The following is a 13629-nucleotide window of genomic DNA, read 5'->3' as shown; positions in this document are numbered from 1 at the left end:
ACAGCTGAGGGGAAGTTGGTCAGGTTAGTCAGAGTTGAGAAAGACATAGGCAAGCAGTCACAGCTAGACTCATGAGTGTTTGTTTGTTGGAAGGCCCTAGCAAAGGAGGTGGGGGGAAGTTGTGGAAATACCCTTTGTCCCCAGTATGCTAACGTGTATTAATTTCTTGGTTGCTATGATAGATTTGGCTTTATGGTGTTGGTATTTGGCTTTCTGGTGTCTGAATAAGTGTTTTTCTTTTGCCTTTTATGTGGAGAGTCTTGTTATATTTTACAATTCAGAATTAAGCTGGAATATTCATAGTCATCACCAGGGCTGTGAATATTGCCTTGGCAATACATTTGGCATCATAACCAAGACTGCAGGATATAAAATTTCTATTTGGAGGTAGAAAAGACTTAGAGGAAGAAACAGTTATCCCAGGATGGGAGAATTTAAGGTATTTCTCCCTAGCAAAGGAATGTATTAAAAGCACTGGACCCTGTGAAAGCTGGGAACCGAAGTTAAAAGACAGGGACCCTAGAGATTTGGAAAGTTGTTCATGAGGAATACAAATAAGATCAGGGAAAAGGTTGGCAGGAGTGCATAGGAGAGGCTGGATTTTATTAACAGATTACCGTATTATGTGTAAAAGCAGAGATGAGCTGTTGAAGGAAAAAATTCAGGTGGAAAAAGAGTTAGCTAGTTTGAAAGGGAATTCTCAGCATTTGGGTTCTCCTTTAAAAGAGCAAGCTGAGGGGTCTCAGGTGGAAGAAATGGCTATTCATTTAGCTAAGAAGAAGCAGAAGGCTGGCAAAAGAAGTGTGCATATAACCTTTTTACAGACCCAACCTAGCTGTCTTGATAATTGATGACTGCCAGGAGAATGCATAGGTGGAAAATGTAAGTAACTCAGAGTTGAAAAATGAAACAATATTTCAGGGGGAGAATTCTCAGGTTGAAGGTCACCTCAAGGCAAAAACAGGAGAACCAAGCAGTAAACCAGTGTTTAGGGAGATAATAGAAGGTTTCACTCAGCAGGAGGTCACAAATATTTGCAGTCAGTTCACCCTAAGGATGGGAAATTCATTAATATCTTGGATGGTAAGAATCAGTGATGAAGGGACTGAAGGAATATCTATAGATGGCATGGACTGTTTGAAATTTATAGGTATCAGTCAGAATCTTTCTGTATAGCAAGTCTTTAGAGATTACAGTATGCAAAGAGGTACCAATACAACTACTCTGTTAGCTTTCACTGCAGAAGGATATAGTGAGCAGTACCCTACTGATTCTATGTGACCTAGTGGAGATAGACCCTAGTATCCACTTAGGGACTCTACAAGAAAGTTAAAGGAGGGGGTAATGAAGACTGCCATAATTTTTCAGAAGCATCCTATGACACCCCTGCTTGCAAGCACCTAGACTGGAATCTAAAAATTGGGGAAATAGGACACCCTCTTACAAAGGTGCTAGACAAGGTGTCACAGTTAAATGACTTAGGGGACTGGGGCAAAGATAAATTTCTTCAAGAGTAGAGCAGAAAAGATAGAGGAAGGTAATTTGTGGAGGCCAAGAGAGAGATTTCTGAGCATGGGGGAGGTCTGAGGAGCCAATGGCCAAGGAGAAGCTGATGACTTGGAGGATAAAGGTCAGGGCATGGTGTCCAGGGCCAGCCTTAGAAGAGATGAGAGGTGAGAAGATGGAGGGCATAAGTATAGGGGCTGGTCTGGGAAAATAAAAGAGCCATCTCTTTCCCAGAAACAGAGGAACAGGAAAAGAGGATGATCTCGGAGGGATGATGTCAAGGAAGTGAGGAAACTCTGAGAAGGCAGCCTTGATCTTCTCAGTAGAGTAGGAGGCCATGTCCTCTGCTGAGACCCAATGGGGCAGGGGGTCATGGGCATGAGAGTTTTATGGAATCAGGACAAGGCTTTGAACTGCCCCATTAGAAGGGTAGAAACTTTAGAAGTATTACAGAGATGAAATTTTGGCCAAATAAAAGAATAAGCGACATAGGACACCCTGTAATCCTTGCTACCTGAGAAGGAGGCTAAAGTGGATCCCTTGAGCTCTGGAGTTCTGAGTTACAGGAGGGTGAAAGTCAGTGGAGTGTTCACACTGAGTCTGGCACCAGTACAGTGAGTTCTTAGGAAGGGAGGGCTAACAGGCTACCTAGGGATGGGAAAACTGGCCCAGGTTAGAAGTGAAACAGGAGAAAAATTCCCTGCCAGTCAGTAGTGGGATTGGGGCCAGGAGAGGCTGGTGAGATTGGGAGACTGAAGAAGGAAGGAAGGAAAAAGGGAAGAAAGAAAAAGAAAAACAAAAGAGAGCAAAAGAAAAAAGAAAAAGAATAAAGAGAATAAAAAGATTATAGTCTAGAACAAAAGGCCCAGTTAAAATAAGATGAAAGGAATTTGATCAGAGATACAGGATCACATGTTTAGAGCTGGGGACACCATCCTGACTTCCCCCTTTTACAAAAAAACAAAAGAAAGCCCATGGTGAGGATGTGACTTGTCCAGGTTCTCACAGCCAATGGAGCATCAAAGATGGGATTTGATTCTCCCTCCTCTGACTCTAGAGCCAATGCTCTTCCCATTGGACTCGTGGCCTCCCAGTAATAACATGACTTTCTTCAGGAGTTACTTACAACTTGCCTATGGATAAAAATTATAATTATAATTAGCATTTAGATAGTGCTTTAGATTGTCTCACTTGATCCTCATGATAACCTGGGAGTTAGGGACAGTTATTATCTTATTTCAGGCTATGAAACTGTGGGAGAAAGGAGAGAAATGACTTGCCCACTTTCACACATCATCTGAGGTTGAAGTTGAACTCAGATCTTTCTGACTCCAGGTCCTATTTGGGTGAAATTGAGCCAAGAAGCAGACATCCCTTTTATTATAGATTCTTAGAGTCGGGGAACTGTGTGGCTCAGAGAATAGAGTGCTGGGCCTGGAGTCAGCAAGCCTCATCTTCCAAAGTTCACATCCAGCTTCACTTACTAGCTGTGTGACCCTGGGAAAGTCTTTTAACCCTCTTTGCCTCAGTTTCCTCATCTGTCAAATGGGCTGGAGAAGGAAATGGTAAACCACTCCAATATTGCTTCCAAGAAAACCTAAATAGAATCACAAAGAGTAAGATAAAACTGAAATTACTGAAGAAAAAGAGTTATTAGGGACCCTAGAGGTCATCTGGTCCAACCCCAAATGAGGAAACTGAGACTCAGATGAGTTAAGTGACCCAAGTTCATAAAGCTAGTTTGTGGTAATTGAATTTGGGGTTGAAGGTCCCAGGCTTCCTTTCCTTCTCATGTTTAAAACGCAAGTTTCTTGAAGATAGGGAACCGTCTCTTTTTATTGCCAACATTTAGTGAAATGTTCGGTGCGCAGTAAGTGCTTCATAAACGTCTTCTCTTTCATGCTGACTGATGGGTCCCTCAGGCTCCTCCCTACTGACCCAGATGTTCTACCCCTTTGATAGGGTGAAGCCTGGCTCTGTGTGGTCTTAGACAGAATCATCTGTCTGGAGCAGAAGGAGGCCCCATCTCACGTCTGGCCATTCCCCCCAATCTATGTCCCTTTGGTTGACACCATGCTCTTTGCTTAGACAGATTCTAATTATGAAAATAAACTAGGAAATCCCAGAGCCTCCACACATAACAGAGAGAATGAAGGTCTGTCTATGAGTGCAGCCAGCTTCTGGCTTGGTATGAGGTGCAGGGAGGGGATGCTGGGAACAGGAAGACCAAGCACTCCAGGGATCTTCTCATCCTCACCTCCCTGGGGGAGTGGGACCTGTGAGCATCTCTTTGTCTGTGACGCTGTATCAAAGTGTGACCCAAAGACTCCTTCCAGGCTTCAGTGAACCACCTGGTCCTCAAGTAGATCTCCCAAAGTGTCTGTTAACAATATAAGGTCCTCAGGTTCCTGATCTGTACAAGGACATGAAGTGGATGACACAATGGCCAAGGCCTGGGCTTTCATCCCAGATGAAATGTCTAGTTTCTTTAGTATCTCCTACAAAGGTTGTTGTCAGGGGAAAGGATTTCTTAAAACCTTCACAACTCCTTTCCAGAGTCAACTTCTAGAACATTTCTTCTAAGAAATGGACTCATTTCATCTACCATCCCTAAGCATCTGTATTGCTGGGATAGAGAAATATGGCAGATGGAAACCAAAGATAAAGGGGCTGGTATATTCAGCAGCTACTAGAGGAGGGGGCTTGGGCCTAGATGGGGACCTGGCACATGATGAGGGAGGGGGTTCACAGAGGCAGGATTCTGCACCTCCAGGAACCTCATTTTCTTCATGAGTCCTTGGGTCAAAGTTACCTATCATAGCTCCTTCAGTCAGTCAGTCCACCAGCATTTATGGTGCAATTCCTATGTGTCAGTTATTGTGCTAGGAACACTGGGGGTACAAAGAGAACAATAACTGCCTCTCTGCACTGGAAGACATGTTCACAGTCTAATAGGTGAGACAACAGGCAAACAACCACGTCCAGACAAGATCCATGCAGTGTAAATGGGAAGTGAAATCAGACAGAAGGGAGGGTTTTGTAAAGCTGAAGTGCTGTGGAGATGTGCCATTAATTCTGATGATCCCTCCTCCCCTCAGGCTGGAGGTCCCTGTTGGTCTTTATGATGCTGAGTCCAGAGTGAGTACTGCCCAGAATGGGGCAGATGGGGGTGGGGAGAGAAAGAAAAGACACAAAAAAGAAATGAAGTAGCCCAAGAAATTGGGGCAGGGGAAGGTAAAAGCTATTGGATAAGAGAGGGAACATGGCCTAGTGGAGACAGAGCTAGGCTAAGAGCTAAGACCTGGGTTCAAGTTTCCCCTCAGACATATACTGGCTCCACGAATCTCCAAGGCCCCCAGGTTCTCAGTGCTACAGACGCCTCTGTGAGAACACAGTGAGCAGGGCATTGGGGAGTCTACATGGGGAGTCCCTAGCTTAGGAGTTTAGCTCGCTGGCTAACCTGTGAATCTGGCAGATGAGGAGAAGGAGGCCAACAGTAGCTTATTTTTTCTCATCATTTAACTGGGGTGAGGAGGAAGTAGTGAGCCTAATAATGATTATTACAAAGATAATACATTTCCACCACACCATAATGCTTATCAAGTACTTTCCCCACAACTCTGTGAGATCCATAGCACAAATATTGTCACCTCCATTATACAGATCTGGAAACTGAGGCCTTGGTTTGCTCAGGATCAACCAGCTAGCTGGTAGCAAAGCAGGGATTTGATCTCAAGTCAGGATGGCGGCATTGGAGAGGGGGTATGGCTCAAGGGATGTGAGTGAGTTTGTTGAGTTGTAGAGGTAACCTCTCTCTATGTCCCATTCTGCACATCAGGCCTCTCTCTTCGCTGGCTGGGTTTCCCTCAGTCTCCAGCTGTTAATGGGGCAGGCTCCAAGCACACTCACCTTTGGGGTTCTGGGCTGCAGCAGCTTCCAGAAAAACCAAGACACAGAGACCTGAAATAGAGAGTAGGGGAACATGGGACCTTAGTGACCATCTGATCCAGTCCCTTCATTTTACAGACACAGATGACAGGTGGCAGAGGCAAGATTCCAACCCAGGTCTTCTGACTCCAAACTTAGCGCTCTTTCCATCAAGCATAGTGTCTCATTAGAGGTTGTCTAATCAACTAACAAATAAACATTTATTAAGCACCTACTGTATGCCAGAGTACTGTGCTAGGTACTCGGGACACAAAAAGGGACAAAAGACAGTCCCTGTGCTCCAGGAACTTACAATTTAATATAAAAAGTAGCAGCTGAATTCCACTGGAAAGATGCCTGGACTAGTAGCTGAGAGACCTGGATTTGAAGTAAGGAGAAATTGAAGGGGGAGAGAAAGCATTCTGGACAGGATAGTAGCAGAAAAAGACACTGGAATGGGAATCAGGATACTGGTTTGAGTCTTGTCTCCAAAGCTTATTAGCTGGGTGACCTTGGGCAACTTACTTCCCCTCTCTGGGTCTCCATTGTCCCTTCTGGGCACTGGGTAGCCTTCAAATCTCAATTCCACATCTGGTTAGGTGGATCACTTAGATCCCAACAAGTAAAACAAACAATCTCTTTAATGAAAAGATATGCAACTACCCTACGGAAAGACAGCAGTTGAGTCCCAGGAAGTAGTTTCCCTGGCACCCTGGCAGCGTCTTCTTCCACCCTCCTAAAAGCTGCTTTTAAGCTCTTCTTGCCCAAAGGTCCACAGCTGTAGTGTCTACTCTTCTTTCCCTACCTTCCCTCCTACTTCCCTCCACCCTTCTGACCCTCTTTCCTGTATCATCCCCTCCATTTTTCTGAGGGTCCTTGGGGAAATCTCTTCCTCTCCTAGAGCCTCAGTTTCCTCATTTTTAATATTTGGGAGTTGGACTGGATGACCTCTAAGAGTCTTTCCATCTCTAATCCCTATAATCAAGTGAAGCTCAGAGTTCCTGTCAGCATCTCTCCTCCACAATGTTATGGATCCTGAGCTGGAAAAGATCTCCAAAGTCGTTTGTTTCAACCTGCTCACTTTAGAAATCAGGGAATTGAGGTCATGGGGGTAAAGTAACTTGTTTTAAGATGACACTGGTGCTAGGCCATAGAGCTAAGACTTCAAGCCAGCTTTCTTTCTTACCACATCCTGCTTTTCTCCCCAAGGAATGTACTGTCTGCTGGGAAGAAGGGGCCTGGTGGTGGGAAATTGGCTGGCATGGGGAAGAGAGTAGGTGATAGGAAGCAATGTGAGCTCAGGTCCAAGTGGGGCCCATCCCTCTGTCTGGCTACTCTCTCATGAGTCAGAAGACCTAGACCCCATGTGGTTTGAATTAAGGATATGATTTTGATTTGATTGGGTTAATTGAAGCCCTATTTCTATCCTTACTCCTTGGGGTGGGGGAAGGGTGATGGAGGAATCTCTTGCGCCAGGATTCTTCTCACTCTTATCCCGTAACATGTTCCTTAGAAGTAGAATAGCATAGGTGAAAGATCTTTAGAGTCTAAGGACTTGGGTTTAAATCTTGACTTTGACTTCCTACCTGTGTACCTGTGTTGGGGCAACTAGATGGCAAAGTAGATAGAGTACTGGGCCTGAAGTCAGGAGAATCTGAGTTCAAATCCAGCCTCAGACACTTACTAACTTTGTGACCCTGGACAAGTCACTTAGCCCTGTTTGCTTCAATTTGGTGGTAGTTGTCCTTCATTCTCGAAGAGGACCAAAATGACATCACCATAATAAAGTCCAGTTTCAATGTGTCCAATTATGACTGATCAAACCAATAAGAGCTCAGAATGTTCTACCACAGATTGGGTAGAGATAGTTCATGTGAACATTTGGGGTGAACACTCCAAATCTGCACATCCTATATTTCCTTTGAGCTGCTTCAATTCTGCTTTGCTCACAGAGCACAGCACCTTTTCTGATGTGGGCATGCCATGCTGAGTGGTCCTGTGACAGTGTCTCCCATGTCACACAATCATCATTAAAATGATCTGGAGAAGAAAATGGCACACCACAACTATGTTTTCCAAGAAAATCCCATATGGGGTCATTAAGAGTAGGGCAAAACTGAACAAGAACACCTTTGTTACTTTGGAAAAGTCGGTTAGACAGGTTTTAGCTTCCTCATCTGTAAAATGGGGGATTTGGTCCAGATGATGGACTTTTATAGCTCTTGATGCTCCTATTATTTTTTCCTGAGTTCCATTAATACTTAAATCCTTAGGCTGGAAGTCGAAGAGGAAGATGGATTATGAGAATGGGGTTGATATATGGAGATTGGAGTAGATAGATAAAATCCTCTGTTCTAGGGAGAATATTCCATCCACAAGTTGAATGGACTTCTTTCAGGGATTGTGGGCTCCCTACCATTGGGGACAGTCTTTAAGCAAGGGGTCACCTGTCCCTAGTCGGGGATTCTCATCCAGGTTTGGTTGATCCTCTGAGGTCTCTTGGAGCTCTGAGGTTCTGTGAATCTGCCAAGGGAGGGCTGTTCTGAAGCTCAGACTGCATCACTAGTCTGGAGAGGGCCCCCTAATCATCAAGAAGGGGGAAGGAGAAAAAGGGACAGCCTGAAGGACTGGATTGTGGGGAGAGGGTAATGGAGAAATGGCAGAGTGGAGGGTGGGCATGAGTCATTTTCTGGGCAGAATGTAACAGCTGAATCATCCTGGGGCCCTCTCATCTTGAGCCTCTAATGGGGAATTCTGGAGCTAGATCTTCAGATCCAGGAGAACTGCAGTAGAGATGGAAGTCTCCAGGGTGGGAGGTGGGCAGAGAGACCTAGGGCAGGGTGACATGGGAAAAAGTGCTGGCTTTAAAGTTGGAGAACTTAAATAACAATGTCAGCCCTGTTATATATTAGCTGTATGACCTTAGGTAAGTTAACTACCTACCTGGGCCTCAGTTTTCTCCTTTGTAAGGTGAGAGCATTGACTTCAATGATCACTATGGGCCCTCCCAGCTCTAAAGGTATTCTAGGACTACTGGGTTTTTTTTGGGAAATCTGAACTTGTCTCCTAGCCATACGTCTAAGCCTGAGGCATTGGGGAGAAGGGTTTGGGGGGAAGCTGCGCACTACCACCACATACAATATAGTCCTGCCCAGTTGGGGATTCCCTCTCTCTAGTCTGGCTCCTGGGGATGGTCAAATGGTGAAATTCACCTTTTGTTGTCCACTGTCCCCACCCTCAGCCTTTGTATATCTGGTGGAGGCCCCAACCTGGGCCTCTGCTTTTCTCTGTTTGGGGGGGAGGGTAAAGGGGCAAGACCTTAGGGGAGGGGGAGGGAGGTAAGAGTGGTCATGGCAGCAGAAGCCATTTTGGGAGTGGGTGGAAAAGGAAGGATAGAAGCTGGTATGCCCCAGATTCTATCGTCTCCACTCCCATGTCAGATCTAAATGACCCACTAGTCTTGTTCTGGAAAAGGAGTTGGAAACTCCACTGACAGAAGCTGGGACAGGAGCTGATCCCTGGCTTCCAGTCTCCCTACCCACTCCATCTGGCATACTTTTCCTCCAGGAATGTGGGAAGAAGTACTGCTTCCCTCCCCCACCCCCATGTCTCCTGTCTGGGCCTGGAACTCCTGGGCCCATTAAGTCCTAATGGAATGCTCTGCCCCCATCCCCATCTCCACCTCCAGGGCCAGCACCCCAGGCATCATTTGGAAAGCATACTGGGGAAAATGTCACTTCACATGCTCTTTCTCTCTGTGTGTGCATGTGTGTGTGTGTCTGTCTGTCTGTCTGTCTCTGTCTCTCTTACCTTTCTTCTGAGGATCTTGAAACACTTTACAAATTCAGCTCTTGTAAGAGGGAAGCAACATTCTGTGATGGAGGCATACTAGTAGTTGGGACATCTGAGTTCTAGCCCCAACTCTGTTCTTCTCTACACATATGACCTGTTCTAATCTCAGGATCACAGAAATGCTGTTGGTAAGGGTCTCCTCTCTTCTGCACACCTGTAATTCCTGATACTGAGGGAGGTTAAGGATGGTAGGTTGCCTGAGTTCAGAAGTTCTGAGGTATAGTATGATTAAATCAGGTGTCCGCACTAAATGTGGCACAAATATGGCAGCTCCCATGGCTGCACAAATAGGGTAAACCTCCCTAGGTCAGAAAACAGAACAAACTAAAACATTTGTGCTATTTGGTAGTGAGATTGGACTGTGAGTGTTCACTGTATTTCCACCCTGGGCAAGATAGAGACAAGAGAAGAAAGAAAGGAAGGAAGGAAGGAAGGAAGGAAGGAAGGAAGGAAGGAAGGAAGGAAGGAAGGAAGGAAGGAAGAAAGGAAGGAAGGAAGAAGGAAGGAAGGGAAATAAAGGAAGGAAGAAAACTATCCTTGCTAATGTCAACAGCAAGTCATTTACTCTCTCTGGACTTCAGAAGAAAGAAAAAGGGAGAGAAAGAAGTAAAGAAAGAAAGAAAGAAAGAAAGAAAAAGAGAGGAAAGAAGAAAAAGAAAGGAAGGAAAAAGGAAGGAAGGAAAACAGAAAACTATTCTAATTGATGTCAGTAGCAAATCATTTATCCTGTCTGGGCTTCAGTTTCCATCTCTATAAAATGGACATAATACCACCTGTTCTACTCACTGTTTGACAAAAAAAAAACAGCTGGGAAGACTGGATAACAGTGTGGCAGAAACTGGGCATAGACCAATGTCTCACAATGTACACAAGAATAAAGTCCAAATGGATACATGATCAAGGTATAAAGAATGATACTGTAAACAAATTAGGGGAGCAAGGAATAGTGTATTTGTCAGATTTATGGAGAATGGAGAAATTTTTGACCCAAAAAGAGAGAACATTGTGAAGTGCAAAATGGATAATTTTGATTACATTAAATTAAAAAGTTTTTGCACAAACAAGCCCAATGCAACCAAGACTAGAAGGGAAGCAGAAAACTGGGACAGAATTTTTGCAACTATTGTCTGTGATAATGGCCTCATTTCTAAAAGACAGACAGAACTGAGTCAAATGTACAAGAATACAAGTCATTCCCCAATTAATAAATGGTAAAAGGATATGAACAGGGAGTTTTCAGAGGAAGAAATTAAAGCTATCTAGTCATATGAAAAAATGCTCTGAATCACTATTGACTAGAGAGATGCAAATCAAAACAACTCAGAGGTACCATATAACACCTATCAGACTGGGTAACATGACAAAACAGGAAGTTGATAAATGTTGGAGAAGATGTGGGAGAGTTGAGACACTAATTCATTGTTGTTGGAGCTGTGAGCTGATCCAACCATCCTGGAGAGCAATTTGGAACTCAAAGGGCTACAAAAATGTGCATTCCCTTTGACCCAGCAATACCACTTCTAGGACTATATCCCAAAGAAATCACAAAAATGGGAAAGCATCCCACATGTACAAAAATATTTATATCAGTTCTCATTGTGGTGGTCAAGAACTGGAAATCGAGGGGATACCTATCAACTAGAGAATGGCTGAACAAGTCATAGCATATGAATGCAATGGAATACTGTTGTGCTATAAGAAATGATGAATAAGAAGACTTGAGAAAGGCCTGGAAGGATCTATATGAACTGATGCTGAGTGAAAGGAGCAGGACCAGGAGGACTTTGTAAACAGTAACAACCACAGTATGAGAGCAATTTTTCTGGTAGACTCAGCCCTTCACAGCAATGCAAGGGCCTAAAACATTCCCAGTGGACTCGAGGCAAAATGGAAAAAGAACTATGGAATTGGAATGTAGAATGAAGCAGAATATTTTCTCTTGTGTTATGTTTTGTTTTGTTTGGGTTTTTCTCATAGTTTCTCACATTCATTTTAATTCTTCAGTGCAACATGACTAATAAGAAAATGTATATAATAAGAATGTATGTGTAGGACCAAAATATGATTGCATGCCATCTCGGATAGGGAGAGAGGAGAGAGGTGGAGAAAATCTAAGACTTATGGAAGTGATTGTAGAAAACTGAAAACAAATTAATTAAAAACAATACTACCTGCTCTATCTACTTCACTTGACATTTGAGAGGATAAAATGAATAATGCATATAAATCACTTTCCCCATTCATAACATGTGGGAGTTGGGGTCCTATCAGATGATCTCTTCCAATTCTAGCCTTCTATGAATCTAAAAGAGAAAGCTGTCTGACCTTCCAGTCACATGTGCCAACCACATTGTCTCTCCCTCCTGACCCTGTCCCCAGAGAGATCATAATGATCATAGTCAGCATTTCTGAGGTTTGAGGTTTGCATATTGTTTTACAAATGTGATTTCATTTTATCTTCACAACAACCACCCTGGGAGGTAGAGTTATTATCATCCTTATTTTATTGATGGAGAAATGGAGGCAAATAGATATTCAGTATCTTATTCTGCATTTGAACCCAGGTTTTATCCTCATCCTGGGTCTAGTGCTCTTCCACTGAACTACCTGTTTATCTTATAGAATGTGTGTGATCAAAGGGTCATTAGGGGTCACAGAGTCCTCCTGATTAAATTTGAACAATTGGGACCCAGAAAGGGATTTGAACTGAAACCGCTGACTTGAATTCCTGAATTGGTTCTCATCTATCACACCAAACTGAAACAGAACCCAAGTGCCACTGAGGTGAGGAGATAGAGGGAAGGGGGATGTTAGGAAGATACAATGTGATGAAAGCCAATAATCTGGGAAGATGAAGAATGTCCAAATAACAGTCTAAACTCTCTGGTTTCTAGGGCATTTGACATAGGGTCACAGAGTTGGCAGGACTGGCATTTTTACCCCCATCTTACACATAAGGAAAGTGAAGCTCAGTGAGATGATGAAGCAGAAGAGTCAGAATTTGAGAGCAATTTCCTCTCACTTTGTCAAGGGCTCCTTTTCCTTCATTACATTAGTTCCAGTATGGAATGGAAATTGACCACCTGCAGATGGGATTTAGAACTGAAAGGAGTCACAAAGAGACCCTCTAGGCATAATTTTTCCTCATTTTACAGAGGAAGAAACTGAAGCTCGAGAGTGGAAAAAAATTTGCCAAGGACATATAGCTAGTATGTCACAAATGAGGCTTTGAATCCGGACCTGTAAGCACACATTCATTGTTCTTTTACTTGCATCATGCACCTCCCATCACAGGCTGTCTGGATCAGGGGAGTTTGGATAAAACTGGGGAATTGCAATTTGTCCCATAAATATCTGTATGCCTATTCAGGAGATATGAGATGATGAAGAGAGAAAAGGGAACTCTCATTGAATGACATCATTCTTTCACTAGAATTATGAGAAGAGGTCCTTGGCTGAGAGACTGAGGTATAGTAACTTGGAAGGCTTGAAGAGAGAAGGTTTAGAGTAACTTCTGTGCGGAGTGGGATAGGGAGCAGTGGCAGGATTGCCTTCTTACAGTGAGGAAGTAATCCTGGAGTAATCCAGTTGAGATTAAGAAGCAAAGAGATACAGTGGACCCGGCTAGCATGGTTTGGTGAATTCTTTCATTTCTATTTAATAACATGTGAGGCAGTCAGGTGGTTTAGTGGAAAGAACACTGGTTCTGGAGCCAGGAAAGAAGAGTTCAAATTCAGTCCAATTATCAGCTGTGTGACCCTGGGCAACTACCTCTCTCAGTCTCATTTTCCTTAAATGTAAAGTAAAGATGATAATCACAGTACCAACTTTCCAGGGAAGTAAGACAGTAAGACATTTGTAAAGCACTTTGCACACTTTAAAGTGCCATATAAATATTAGTTGTTGTTATTATTACTATTACCATAATTTTAATTTGAATGGGAATGAAGTCAGATGGGAATAATCCAGGGTTGGGATTTGACAACGTGTGATCTGCAATAAGAAAAGGGAACAGAGTTAGTGCAGAGTTGAATTGGTTCACCATGAAGTTGATATTGGAAAGGAAGGAGAGTATAAGCAAAGTAGGAGTGATGACTAGTTGGAGTAAAGTGAGCTGGGTGGATTGGAGGTTAGGGTTAGCTGAAATAAGGCATGAGGGGTGAAAAGCTAAAAGACTCTGATTGGCTAAAGGAAATTTGGAGTTCTTGAAATCAGAAGAGGAACAATTATGGGTGATGGCAAGACCAAGGGTACGACCATTATTATGTGCAGCTGAGGTTGAGCAAAAGAGGAAAGTCATGGGAAAGGAATAGAATAAGGAACCCAGAAGTCAAGAATAACAAC

General features: G+C 43.5%; 1 protein-coding gene across 1 annotated transcript in view; it reads right to left on the bottom strand.

The window, feature by feature from the left end:
- The window catches only part of LOC140498700 (adhesion G protein-coupled receptor E3-like), a 73999-nt gene that overhangs the window by 48025 nt on the left and 12345 nt on the right, over window positions 1-13629 (bottom strand). Inside the window, exons 2-3 of the mRNA XM_072599567.1 lie at window positions 7881-7956; window positions 5416-5466 (exon numbers count right to left, since the gene is read on the bottom strand). Of these exons, the coding sequence (XP_072455668.1) occupies window positions 5416-5466; window positions 7881-7956 (127 nt within the window). The remainder of the gene's footprint in view (window positions 1-5415; window positions 5467-7880; window positions 7957-13629) is intronic.

Source organism: Notamacropus eugenii, chromosome 4, assembly GCF_028372415.1.
Source record: "Notamacropus eugenii isolate mMacEug1 chromosome 4, mMacEug1.pri_v2, whole genome shotgun sequence".
Lineage (NCBI taxonomy): Eukaryota > Metazoa > Chordata > Mammalia > Diprotodontia > Macropodidae > Notamacropus > Notamacropus eugenii.
Note: the sequence above shows the minus strand (reverse complement) of the source record. Positions and strands in the feature narration are given on the sequence as shown.